Source organism: Pelecanus crispus, chromosome 1 (genome assembly GCF_030463565.1).
Source record: "Pelecanus crispus isolate bPelCri1 chromosome 1, bPelCri1.pri, whole genome shotgun sequence".
NCBI lineage: Eukaryota > Metazoa > Chordata > Aves > Pelecaniformes > Pelecanidae > Pelecanus > Pelecanus crispus.
The window spans coordinates 16,351,846-16,365,203 of record NC_134643.1 but is presented as its reverse complement, the minus strand read 5'-3'; the positions used below and the strand labels follow the sequence as shown (position 1 = coordinate 16,365,203).

Here is a 13,358-nt window from a genome sequence, read left to right as displayed (position 1 = left end):
GTAAAACACATCTCAAAAAGCACAGGAAACTCGAGGCATGTGAGAAGAACAAAAATAATTTTGCTCAATGGCTGAATTTCCCCACCCCAGCGGCACAATGCCCCAGTGGTGGCCTCTAGCACTGCCCGCCTGGACAGCTCCCGCCTGAGGGGCGGGGCCACGGGCCAGCTCCCAAAATGGGACCCTGGGTTTGTCACCTCCGAGCCAGAGAGATAACAAATGGCCTGGTTTATTAGGGACAAGTGCTAACAGGCTCCTTGACCTGTAAGATTTAGAGACATTTCTTTTTGAAGCTCATTCACATGCTTTGTTTTGATTCTGTCAAGGATTCAGATCCTATGGTGGTGGAACTCTTCCAGAATTAGACATAAAAACATTTTTCTAGTATGAAAAAGTATGCTCCAGTAAGCACCCAATAAGGCACAGGCCGATACAAAGATCACTACAATGATCTGGATCCAAGAGAACTTGCCTCCTCTTCCGAAAGGCCTATGCACACCCATTACTTCAACTCACTCCCAGATTGCCTTCCATTGTCTGGTGCTACAGCTAGGAAGACAGTGAGTGTCATGCTAGAATTGTAACTATCAACCTGCCTCCTTTCGATTGAGAAGTGTGATCGCACACATTTCTGTGATTTATCTTCCATTACTGTCAAGCAGAACTGCAAATAAGCCTTATCTTAAAACAAGGGAAATGGATGTTAGCCACTGATTGAGCTTCTGTATAAATAGCAGGTCAGGTCAAGCAACCTTCTTAATTCTGCATATTGAAAAAAAGCAAAAGAAGGAAAACAAAACACTTAATACACTCCTAACAGCAACAAAAGGTGAAAAACAGAAATGCCGTTGCTGTCTTTTACTGTCTCTTACTACCGTTTCTTTTTTTTTTTTTTTTTAAAATCCAGCACACGAGAAAGATCCTTTAACAAAAAAGAATAGCTGAAATGGAAGAAGTAGGTTGCAACCCATTGCTTTATTCTCATGCTCCATATAACCGCCCCAGGAAAACCCTCTCTTTGGTGGAAACAGATCAACGGCATCCAATTTTGGCAGTAGCATGAAAGTCAGGTCTTTCTAGCAGTATTTAGAGAAGTTCACATTAAGAAACTTTAGACACTGTGCCACACTCCCAAAAATCCCCAAAATCAAAGTCAGAGAAGAGGACAAACGCCTGCACGTTTGCATGGAAAGCACACCTTTCTCTCACAAGCTCAAACTGTTCCTTGATTGAGACTTCCCAAGATCCCAAGACTTCCTAATCTCCTTATACATCCCAAAACCTGCATCTGTGCTGAATGCAATGATTTGAAGGATGAACTTAGAGAAAGCATGAAATTGTTTCTCTTCTCTTTTCAGTTTTTTGAAGCCATAACCTGAAATAATTACAGACAGGCCACGCTCATATGACAATATATTCCAGATAGACAGGAGACTAGATCCCACTTAAAACAGCGGCTCCATTTTATACGTGTTCCTAAGAAAGCAAAACCAGAAGAACAAATTACTTCTTTTTGCAAGGTGGATAATGGAAATGAATCTACGTCTACTCCCACCTCAACTGCCAGCAGCAGCTACATTCCAGTAGAAGGACAAAACTGACAGATTAGCAAGGGAGACGTGCAGAAAAATACTGCAGATAAATTTTTACCAAGAATTGAAGTTAGCAGTATAATAAGAATAAATAATCATCTATCTACTTTCAGACCAATTTTTTATAGGTGCATTAGCCATTAAATAATATTTCCTGTAGGCTGAGGCAACAGGAAGGAAGGAAGGCTGTTAACTCTACATTTAAATTACCTCACAAATGCTTAAATAATGTAGTGGTGAAGGCTAGATCAGAGTTTCTCATGTTTTGAGCACCTATTAAAAACCAATAGAGACGGATAAATTACCAGCTAAAAGATGGCTTTTAGAGAAAGATGCCTGAACGTTACTCAAAGGTATTGAACAAAATGGCTGGAGAGCAAAAACACTATGCATTAACACCGGGGATGGGGGGGAGAACCCAGAACTGAAGATAAAACAATGACTGGGTATAGTACTAAAGAGACTCATGAAGAATCAGATCTATAAAGGTACCTGGAACTGAACTCTTCAATTTCAATAGAAATTAGGCATAACTGGAAAAAAAAAAAAAAAAATCTATCTGTCCCTCTAATGTTTAATAGTGTCTATTATTGAGGATCTACATTTTCCAAAACTCATTCATGATGAAGAAATGGTTTTATTAGAATGGTAGAAAACATCGTGTTTCAAAGTCTTAAGAAAATTTCAACATATGTCTACTATAGACAATTGTTTCTGACTGTAAATGTGACGAGTATCACAAGCATTGTTCTAGAAGAAAAGAAGAAATCTCAGGACAATCCCAGCTCTCTACTAGACAAAGTTTTTGTCATTAAAGCTCTCAACCAGTGTTAATCCAGGAAGCGTGTTTAAACATATTTACTAGCTTGCAGACGTTCATTTGCAAAACCTTTAAAAGCAAGACTTTAAAATGTCTTGATCACCACCTATTTCAAGGATTTGTGATGTTAGTCTGCACTTTTTACCACAGGCAATTACTGGTCTAACGATGGAGCTCCTTAAGCATCAGTGAAAAGAAGTGTTACAGCTTCAGAGAGAGGATCTAAGAGGGAACAAGTTCAGCGGTGAAAGTAATGGGAAACAAATTAGAAGGACCAGATCAGTGCAGTGACAATACATACTCATTTGTGGGGTCATCCAAAAAAAGGCTACAACAATTCTGCCATGGACAGCTTGAGTTCAAGTTAATCCATAGCTTGCAACAGTTACAAATGCCTTGTAACTCATGGCAATGGATTTTATTTTTCACACTAGCATTACAAATCTATCATTAAAATCAGAATGGGAAAACACACCAAACTGTTCAGCCTGTGCTCTCAGGCTAGCAAGTCTGAATGTTTACACTTGGTTCCAGCTTGTATCCATCCCAACACTGACGATTCTGTACATCTTTTATTTATAGTCTGTACTGAGGCTTTGCAAGGAATGTTTTCTTTCCAGTGTTGGGCAAGGATTTCTTTTTTTCCTGTCTGGTACATTTTGCAATATACATGTCTGCTAAGAAGTTATACTATGAAGAGACTATCACTACTTATAAAAAACACATTTTACAGCTGCATCACAGGGAATCAGAAGGGGTTGATGCTGTTATAAGGATCTTTATACAAGCAGGATGCTATCTGGAACAAGTCTGAGCAGGGAAGATCATGTTACTTCTCTTCCTTTCAAAATCTATTTTATACACGGCAATTTTCTAGTCCCTCCATTAAGGAAGTCTTCATAATATTTACTAATTGGCCCTTTTAGCCCAGCTTTACAAAAACCACTTTAGTCAAATAACTGGAACAGTATGTGTAAGAAAGCTATTCTCATTATCAGCTTTTACCTGCGCAAGCTCTCAGCTTCAAATTCTTGTTCTCATGATTTTTTTTCTTAATATCATTAAGCAGAGCAATTTAAGAGGCAAACGTACAAGTGAAAAACACCTTCTGTTGTTACAGCACGGTTTTTGCCACCCTGCCTTCCATTATCCAGAGTGTTATAGCACAAGGCTGACTAAATTGAAATTTGGATTTTGTATTGTTTCATTCCTTATCATTTCCTCATTTTATCTGTGGTCTCTAAATTACTTTTCTAAGCAGCAAAGCTAAAAGGATGCTTTTTATGGAAAGGACGGCAAACTTCCATATGGCTGTTGTTCTGCTCACTCTGTGGACACCTTGTGCCTGCCAACCTGTATTTTACTCCCATGCACTTCAGACACACTCGCCTGCCTATATCCCCCTTCATTTCAGATCTCACACTTTTTTGGGTGACATGGTATCATTTAAAATGCTGAATGAGGCACTGGACATTTGATTAACATCATCTTTTTCATGTAGCCCCCAAAACGGTACGTCTTCTAGGTTACTTGCTGTATCGATTTAAATCTGGATTCATGTATTACGCTGCCTAGAGACTGCAAATAGAAATTCTGTGTGAGTACTGCTATTTTTATCATCAAATGCACAAAAACTTGAAATAGAGCTCTTCGAATTTTTAAATGAAAAATATAATTGACAAACATGAAGCCTTTCTTCAAGGAAAAATGTAGTAACGCCAGGCAATTAGAAAAGTAAAAAATAAAGAGAAAACAAAGGACACTAAAACACTCAAAGCCAAACTTCACCTTCTTCAATAACCTCTTGTTTAGTACTATGACTGAAAACTGATCTACAGAACAAAAACATATCCTGTAAAGAAAAAGATTAAATAAAGAACAAAGTTTGTAATAACTTGTCATGATCAAAATTCACAGTAAGAACGTCCTATTCAGTTCCATGAAGTAAACAGGCTACCATTCCTACCCGGCAAGTGAAAGTCTTAGCTTGAAAGGGTTCCCTGAAAGGATAAGGGGTTTCAGTATAAAACCTCCACATAAAGCTCTCTAGAGTTATCTGTGTCATCATTCAATGTCCCAAAGAAAAGGAAAAAAATTAAGCATATATTTCCTTTAGAATTCTCATAAGACTGTTTTCAAACAATACCACAATTGATGTTTATGTTAATAATAACTACTTACAGATGTGCATATTTCTTTTAACAGATTTACCTAGCACGCAGTAACTCACACATGCATGGACTTCATCTTTTACGCACCCACATCTACATAACAACCTACAACATAAAAAAGTCTGTGATAATGTATCAACCCGAGTAAGATCACCTCTTTTTCTTCTAATTCATGTACGTCAAGACCTATTCCAGCAGCAGAGAATACTAAGTCATTTCAAATGGCTCTTTCTCTCAAAGCCTTCTCCCTCCTTCATTCACTTTTTAAAAATCACTCACCTTTTAAAAAGCACAGAATGTCTCCATAATTACACTCACTTGAAGTTCAAAAGAAGAGCTCAAACCTGGAACAGGAATAGTTTTCCTATAACATGACTTTAAGGCATTCTCATTAAAATAATAGCTGCTGAAATAACCACTGTGATTTTTATTAAGCACTAAAGAAAGGGACATTTCACAAAGTGTTTGTAATGTACTATTCAATATTTCATTTTTCCGTCAGCACCAAAACCACCTTAACTCTCTACGAAGACTGCAGCTGCACCCCCGCGCCTATTCACTTTCTTGACAATGACCACTACTGTTATTTTTTGAAAGAGAAAATGGTGAGAACAATCTGGATTCTCCATGAAAAACACAAGTTGAAACTTCCATTAGAATACATGTCATTAGAATGTAAGTGTTATGAGTCTCCAGATATGGTAAGATGACAGACGACCATGTCAAAATACTTAAAAGAACTTTCAGCATCAAATGACCAAGTTCACATTCATACAATGCACTGACCATTAATTTTAGTTTAAGTTTGCATTTATGCTCTTCTGAAATACATTTATAAGCCAAGCAGAATTTCAATAGAAAATTCAGGACATAAATTTGGGATGTATACATGACAAGAGCAGGGTTATATATGGGTAAAGAAAATAAAAGCAGAGAATTTAATACACTCTCTCTCACACATGCTCTCTATTCTTTTATCTTCTTCCCCTCACTTCAGTTCTGTCCCTCCTCTTGCTTTTACCTTTGCCTTTTCTTTACCACACACTGACTTCTTTTTTGCCTCTATGTCCTGCCTTCCACCTCACCTTGTTTCTTTCATCACTGTCCCAACAAATTAAATTTCCCAACCTAGAGGTTATCTTTGATACTGGAAAACCAGAAGCAGGGCAGCAGCCCGTACCTTGACTAATCTGTACCTTGTGACCTAAATGTTCGATTTCCAAACCATATGTTCCAGATTTACAGGAGCAGCTAAGGCCAATGAGTCTGCGGAGATTTGACTATTTAAGGTAGATTTCCCTCAGACTGAGGGTTCTCACTGGACAGAACTAGAGAACAGAATGCAATACTTTTGCGTAACAGATTGGGGATAAACCCTGAGAGATATATATATTAAACCCAGCTTAACTTCCTGACAGATGCATGTGGCACCTCTGTGCAGGTTACAAACACCAGGCCATTATGTTGTTTTTTATAACTTAAACAGGAGTACATTCTAAAAACAGGCACTTTCTTAGTGTCCATAGAGATATCTTTATTCTGTTCACTAAAAAAAAAAAAAAAAAAAAAAAAGTAGTTGTTTTTCCATTCATGTAAATGTATAAACAGGAGTAAACATGGAGGGGAAAAAAAAGTAAGGTTTCTTTGGGAAACTGAACCAAAGCCAGCAAGTGACACAAAATTTCTAGAGCATTCTTGAGGAAGCCAGTTTTCCTTTAAAACAGACATGATACGTGCAAGAAACAGAGTGGTGGTGTGCAAATCTTAGTACTGACACTGTTTATACCTTATCATTCATAACGCATTAATTACAAACTCATGCCAACAAAATTTTATGTCTTCCTATACTTCCTGAATTAATGCTGTTCTCTTTCTTCCCCTGAGACAAACAGTCAGCCAAAATCAGTTTCAAGTTGTTTCTTTAGTGAAAGAGAAGCTGGAGATGAATTAAAATGGTTTTGGTATAGTTCTACTACTTTTCTGTCCTCAGGTCTGTGGAATTTTCTCCTGCATCTCTTAAATGCACAAACTTTAACAAAATTATAGCCAGCAGAGACACCTCCACTCATGCATGCTTTTGTTTTGAGTGGGGATACATATATACTTTTGAGTGGAGTATGCTATCATTTCAACTAAATTCTTAATATGTACTTGAAAAAAAAAAAGTGGTTATAGCAGAAGTATGCTTTTCATCTACAATCACAAATATATGCACATCTGAGAGGGAACCATTCTCCCTACAAAGACTACTAAATGCTACCCATTACAAGTTCACATTTCTAGTTGCTTATAATTTTGTCCAACTAAGTTTTTGGACTGCAATTCTCTCAACCTGAATAAAAAACCTGGGTCAGATTAAGGGATAAAAAAAAAAAAAAGAAAAAAAAGACTAAACTGCCAACTTGCTCAGGTTTACTTTCTAAAATAACTGTTAGCAGAAAGAAAATATTTTAGTTTGTTCCTGTCAAAAATACCAGAAACCATTATTTCAGAAAGCTCTATTATTCTGAAGATTTACAGCAAGGATTGAAAGCTTTGTGGTTTTGTGACTGCATATACTGCTAGCTGAGAGCAGCCAGTGGCCATCCCCTGACTACCAAGGCCCACTGAAACAGAAAGGCACCCATCCACGCAGCCAGAATTCCTTTCCCTCCAGAAGCTGTCTGCATCCCAAACGCCTGTCCCGAACACTCTCCTACACACACCGTGCTCCGAACCACACCAGGCACAATCCAGAAAAGTGCAAGGAATTGCAGCCCAAAACTACACCCAGGAGTGCACCAACAATGCCACGCTCGCACACCCTCAAGGGACTCACCTGTAACTGGAAACTTCTCTAAACTGCATCCACCGTAAGGCTGCTCCAGCCTGGGTCTGATTAGGTTTGTCCTTATAACCATACATATAATGCTTGCTTTCTCTTTATATAATTCAGATGAGACACTAGAAATTATTAAAACTTCATTCCTAAACTTGGCTAAGCATGTATTAGATAGCAATGCTTTCAGCCACCACCCATCGTAACCCAGATTCTAATTTGAATATACACATTTTTAAGAAATTCACGTTTTTCTATAAGGTCCCTGATTTAATGATACCCTACTACAACCCATACATATTTTTACATTGACCCCTCCCACTTCTCTAATCTACTCATTATCATTGCACAACAGACCTGCAGGAAGGTTATGAACTGTTCAGTGCCTTCTGGTTTTGTTTCATTTTGGGAAGAAAACTGTAAGCAAGGTTAGCAGAACTGACGAAGTACTATTTATCACCACAAAGCTGGCATGGATGTGGTTGTGTGCCGAGTTTTCTCTGGTTTCTACACTTTACCTATTATTTCAAAATTTTATGAACAGTATGTATGTAAAGCAATTCAGACTGAATGAAGGAACTAAAATAAAGACATGTCTTTAACATTGATATTGTAAACTGGAATATATATGTTTTATCTAAGGAGTGATCTCACATTATTTGAGCATAATCAGTGGGTAAAGCTGAGATGTATACTTGCATTTTCTAGCTCAAGTTTTCAAGGAAGGAACTCAAAGCAACCAACACACCAACAGAAGTACACGGGGGAGGAGAGGGACAGCTGTAGTATTTTCCTGTTAAAATACATCACTATCTGAGAAAAAACACCAAAACAAACTAAAGTCAAACAAAAGAAAAACAAAGTAAACAGAGGCTACATGATGCCAAATGGTACATACAGCATTGCAGTTTTTGAGTTTCAAGAACAGCAATATAACCTCTACAAACATCTGTACTAATTCATATTAAGGCTAGATGAAATATGAATTTTAGCTATGGCAAATATTTTAAAACAGCTGTTACAAATGACATGGTTTATTACCCATCAAAATAAGTTGAACATGGACATGTAAGTGGCAATGTAGAGAGAGAAGTATAGTCATTTGTAGAAGAACTATAGTCCTCTGTAAAAGAACAAATAACTTAGCACTTTCGAATTTTGCAGGCACAGTATAAAAAACTTTAATATGCACTTCAAACCTGCAAAAAGTTAGAAGAACTTGCTAAAAAGGGACTCTTTTTTTATACATATGTCCTATTCAATTTAGTAATTGCTATTAGTATTAGTAGGCATTAGTTGTAGTCACTGATTAACATTAATACACCCATGTAGGACATCTTAATATATTAAAAAAAAAACCCCACCCACAAAAAACCACAACTAAACAAAACACGACTAGAAGACCTAAAAATCATTCCCAAATTAAGCAGTGTGTTCAGAAGGGGATAATCTAAATGCTCTGAACCTAAAGAATATAATTTCAGAGGTCACCTTAACTCCAGGTCCCAGTTCAGAACTACGACACCAATACAACAAAGTTCTCCCTCCAGACAAGGTAACTGTTTTTACCTTTATTTGTTTTCTGCAACTGATGTGATGGACACAGCAGAGAACTTTATTCGAATAGAGTTTAATTCATTGTTCACATATGACTCTTAATCCTGAGCATAGTTTGTTTGTTTTTTTTTCTTTTAAACACAGCTTATGCCTCAGCTCATCATTTCTGAAACAGGATAATGCTAATGTACCTTCCAAAATGCATTTCAAGGGCAAAACTAATACTGACAAAGAGTTCAACTGCAGTGCTTGTAGGTATTTAGAAACATGTATGGTGGGGGGAAGGCTGGAGACAATAGCATTTACAAGGAGCTCTCAACAATGTCCTGTTTGAATTAATTAAGGAATACTGTCAGCTTGACATTTCAAGTGTACTGCTTTAACAAAGAAAAGATACCACCACCAGGTCTGAGCTCCTTCCCAGAGCTTTTTATTTTACATTTGCTTATAAACTTCTCTAATTTGTTTTCCTCTCCTGTATGAAAGCAGCATACAAACAGGACAAATTGACAATACAGAAGCAGTTTGATTATTCATAAAGGCAAAAAAAAAAAAAAGAAAAATTTTCCCCAACCCAAGTTCAAGAATTGCTACTTATAGAAACAGAAAGCAAAAGGACAAAAGAAATATGCTTTTAAATTGGTATTTAAACCCATTAAACAATTATTTGAATACAAGCCTTTATGCCTCCAGTTATTAACAAAAGGCTGAGTGGATGCATTGTTATGTTACCTTAAAAGAACACGTATTCAGGGCAGATGTAAAATTTTAATTTAAAATGCACACTCCTGCACAATGCACACATACACAAGCACACCATTAGTAATCATTTACTATAACTTACTTATTATTCACCTTCCACATGGTTTCACAAATATTTCCATTTTTGTAACTCTTAATTATTAATTATTCCAACTGACAGAAATTACAAGCCATAATACAATTAAACTTTCAAAATATATTAGGCTTAAAAATGTGATATTTTAAAGGGGTTTTGTCAAATATGTAAATCAATTAGTTAAACTAAGTCATTCTAGCATGTCCCTTAAATGAGGATATTGACAATAATGTTTTACCTTCTTCACAATCACAACAAAAAGAATATCAAGAGAATCTTGATTTCAGGTATTCATTAGAAAAGCTTAGAAAGCTTCTTAAAAGACCCTGTAAAGTTTTACATATGTAACATGCATGCTAATAAATCAAGTTACATTTCTGTACTTTCTTCCATACAACATCTCAGTCCTCCATTCGCTAATGGGTCTGTTTAGTGTTATAATAATTCATGTTTGAAAACCACATCTAGTGTTAGCGAATTAAGGTAATAATTTTGTTCTTCCACATTATCACCGTTTCAGTTTTCAAAGACAGCAAATTTCCAGATTTTTTACTAATCTCACATAATCAGCATTGGAGTTCAAAATTACCACATAAATCTGCAGAACCTGATTGACAGATTCAAATTCTCATTAAACACACATGGTATAGCTGCAAAGAACAGATGAAAAGAATGGCGACTGTCTTACGGTGTAACACAAAGCATTTAGAAAACTTACCCAGTTCTTAAGCATCTACATTTTTCCTGATAAAATGCGCATAAGACATTATTTTAAAAACGGCACTGATACTCATCTAGCAAACGGCTGGCTTCTGAACTCTGCTAAGTAAATCTACCTCCAGCGTGACCTGGAGGGATGAATGCTTCAACGATCTGATGAAACATACTTCAATTTCAAGCCGTTCTCAAAAAAATAAGCTAACGATAAAGATGCTTGAATGCTTTCTCTTCTCCATGTAACCCTATTGACCGACCTCTCAGCATCGAACCGTACTGACTGACCCTTCGGTTAGCCTGCTCACGACACAAAGACGAAGCGCTACACACCCTTCAAGAGACAGCTACTACTCGTCCCATAAATCAGACCAGCCGATGGGTTGACATCGGCCCTAAAGCCTGTCAGCCACACAAAGCTAGGGTACCATTAGCTGCGTGCAGATAGGTGTTACCCTCAAACACAAAGATACCGATACGTTCTTTGCTGTCTTCACAGCTATGTTTGCTCCGTAGGCCCTTCCACCATGCACAAAATTTCACCCTGGCTTTCAAGAAAAAAAAATGATGTTTTGAATAGTGCTCTCCTTTTTGAAACACATATAAATGCCTCTGCGTAAAATGCTTAATCAACTGTGTAAACACAGTATGTGCCCAGGGGAGCTGTTTTCTAAGGTAGGCATACCATCGGACTAATTGCAAAATGTAGATTTGCTCTCTTGTGCTCCTAGAGAAAGGAAATACATAGATCCTCTGTTAGCAATATGACAGGCCTATACGCTGTAAGCAATGCAGCTGCAGACTCGGGGCGATACCTGTGTGCCCTGCTGAACAAAAGGGGAAAGCCCGGGAGGTTAAAGTTTGCAGCGGGAGACGGGGAACCTCCCGTGGGCTCCGCTGTTTGGCGTCAAGGCAAGCGGGGGAGCTGCCCGGGGCGGGGGGGGAGCTGCCCGGGGGGGGGGGGGGGGAGCTGCCCGGGGGGGGGGGGGGGGGGGAGCTGCCCGGGGGGGGGGGGGGGAGCTGCCCGGGGGCGGGGGGGGGGAGCTGCCCGGGGGCGGGGGGGGGGGAGCTGCCCGGGGGCGGGGGGGGGGGAGCTGCCCGGGGGCGGGGGGGGGGAGCTGCCCGGGGGCGGGGGGGGGGGAGCTGCCCGGGGGCCGCCCCTCAGGCACCCGCCGGGCCGCTGAAGCGGGAGCTCCCCCCCTTCTCCCCCCTCCCCTCCCCAGCTGCCCACCTGAACCCGGGCAGCTCAGGGAGCCGCCCCCGCCCTGCCCGCCCTTCCCGGCCGCCGGGGGGCCCTTACCCGGGAATTGCTCCTCGTCCTCGCCGCTCTCGGAGTCGGTCTGCATGGGCTCCTCGGCGAAGTTGACCCCGCGGGCGTCGGGGGGGGCCCGGCGCGGCGGCTGGCCGCCCCTGTCATGGCCGGGCGCGGGGGGGCCCGCCTTGCGGCCGCTCGCCTCCTTCTCCGCCGCCGCCGCCGCCGCCTTGGCCGCCGCCGCCTCCTCCTTGAGGCGCCCGAAGTACTGGAGGGCGAACTCCAGCAGGTCCCCGGGCTGGCTCCGCAGCACCTCCACCGTGAAGCCCTGCAGCAGCTCCGTCAGCCCCGCCGGGATGGAGATGCTCATGCCGGGGCGGCCGGGGGGGCGCAGCCTGGCCGGGAAGGGGGAGGGAGAGGGGAAGGGGAGAAGAGGAGGAGGAGGAAGGGGGAGAGCCCGCGGGCGGCGGCCGGGGCCGGGGGTCCGCAGCCCGGGGACGAGGCGCGCCCGGCGGATCGCCTGTGGGCAAGGGGAAGGGGGCGGGCGGCGGCGCAGGTGGGAGCGGGCGGGGGGCGGCGGCGCGCTGGCAGCCTCTCGCTCCGCTTCGCCCCGCACTCGGCGCGGCGGCGGCGGCGGCCCCGTCCGTGACTGAAGCCTCCCCGCCCCCGCCGCCTCCTCCCCCCGCGCCGGGGGAACCTCGCGCGCATGTGACCCGGGAAACCATGACAACCTCCCGCCGGGGACTGCGGCCCGCAGCGCGCCGCCGGCGGCGGCAGGGAGGGGAGGGCGGCCCGCACGGCCGGGCCCGCCCTGCGCCGGACCCCCGGCGCGGCGGGGAGCCCCTCGGGGGCAGGCTGGCGGGCGGCCCTCGCCGCTGGCCGGGGTGCTGCTGACCCCGCCGGGCGCCCCTCACGCCCCCGTCGCCTGCCGGGGCACCCCCCCGCCGGCCGCCGCGGCCCCGCCGCTCCCCGGGGTCCCCCGGGCTGTGGGTGCCTTTTCCCTGCGGGGCAGCCGGGCATCCGCGGCGGTGACCGGCGGGATTCCCAGCGAGCGTGCCTGGCCCGGCTCGGTGAAGGACCCCCGTGCGGGTAGCGTCTCACAGCCGACCCCTGCTGTGCTTTTTCACGGCCATGTACCACCTCAAAGATACTCCCCACGTCGTCCATATACATAGATACGCTATTTATAGTCATCTACATTATTTAGGATGAGAGGGGGGCCATGTGCTGCTAGAAAACACGTCCTGTTTGTCAGCTTGTTGTCTAAGGTCCATAAAAAGCGTAGCTGGAGAGCGAAACAATCGTTAAAAAAAAAAAAAAAAAAAGAAAAAAAAGTCCAATTTAAACATTGCCGAGTGCCAATGCTCAGCGTAGACGCTTTTCCAAGACGTGCTGCAGAGACTACTTAGCACGGTGGTAAGGAGGTGCTGCTTGTCATCACCAGGAAGCTTAAATGTTTTAAGTAAGTAGCAATTACGGGTGCCGTGTTTTTCATAAGGCTTTACTAAATGCTTCTTGAAAGTGAGATCTTTGGAATGCATGAAAACTGCATCACTCCCTGATTCATAATCACCTCTGAACGTTTGGCCAACGTTT

The 13,358-nt window shown here is 42.4% G+C and overlaps 1 protein-coding gene across 1 annotated transcript in view; it reads right to left on the bottom strand.

The window, feature by feature from the left end:
• PRKAR2B (protein kinase cAMP-dependent type II regulatory subunit beta) overlaps positions 1-12,132 on the bottom strand; it is a 90,462-nt gene extending 78,330 nt beyond the window's left edge. The window contains exon 1 of the mRNA XM_075719337.1: positions 11,811-12,132. Within this exon, the coding sequence (XP_075575452.1) occupies positions 11,811-12,132 (322 nt within the window). The remainder of the gene's footprint in view (positions 1-11,810) is intronic.
• Between the last annotated feature and the right edge of the window lie 1,226 nt (positions 12,133-13,358).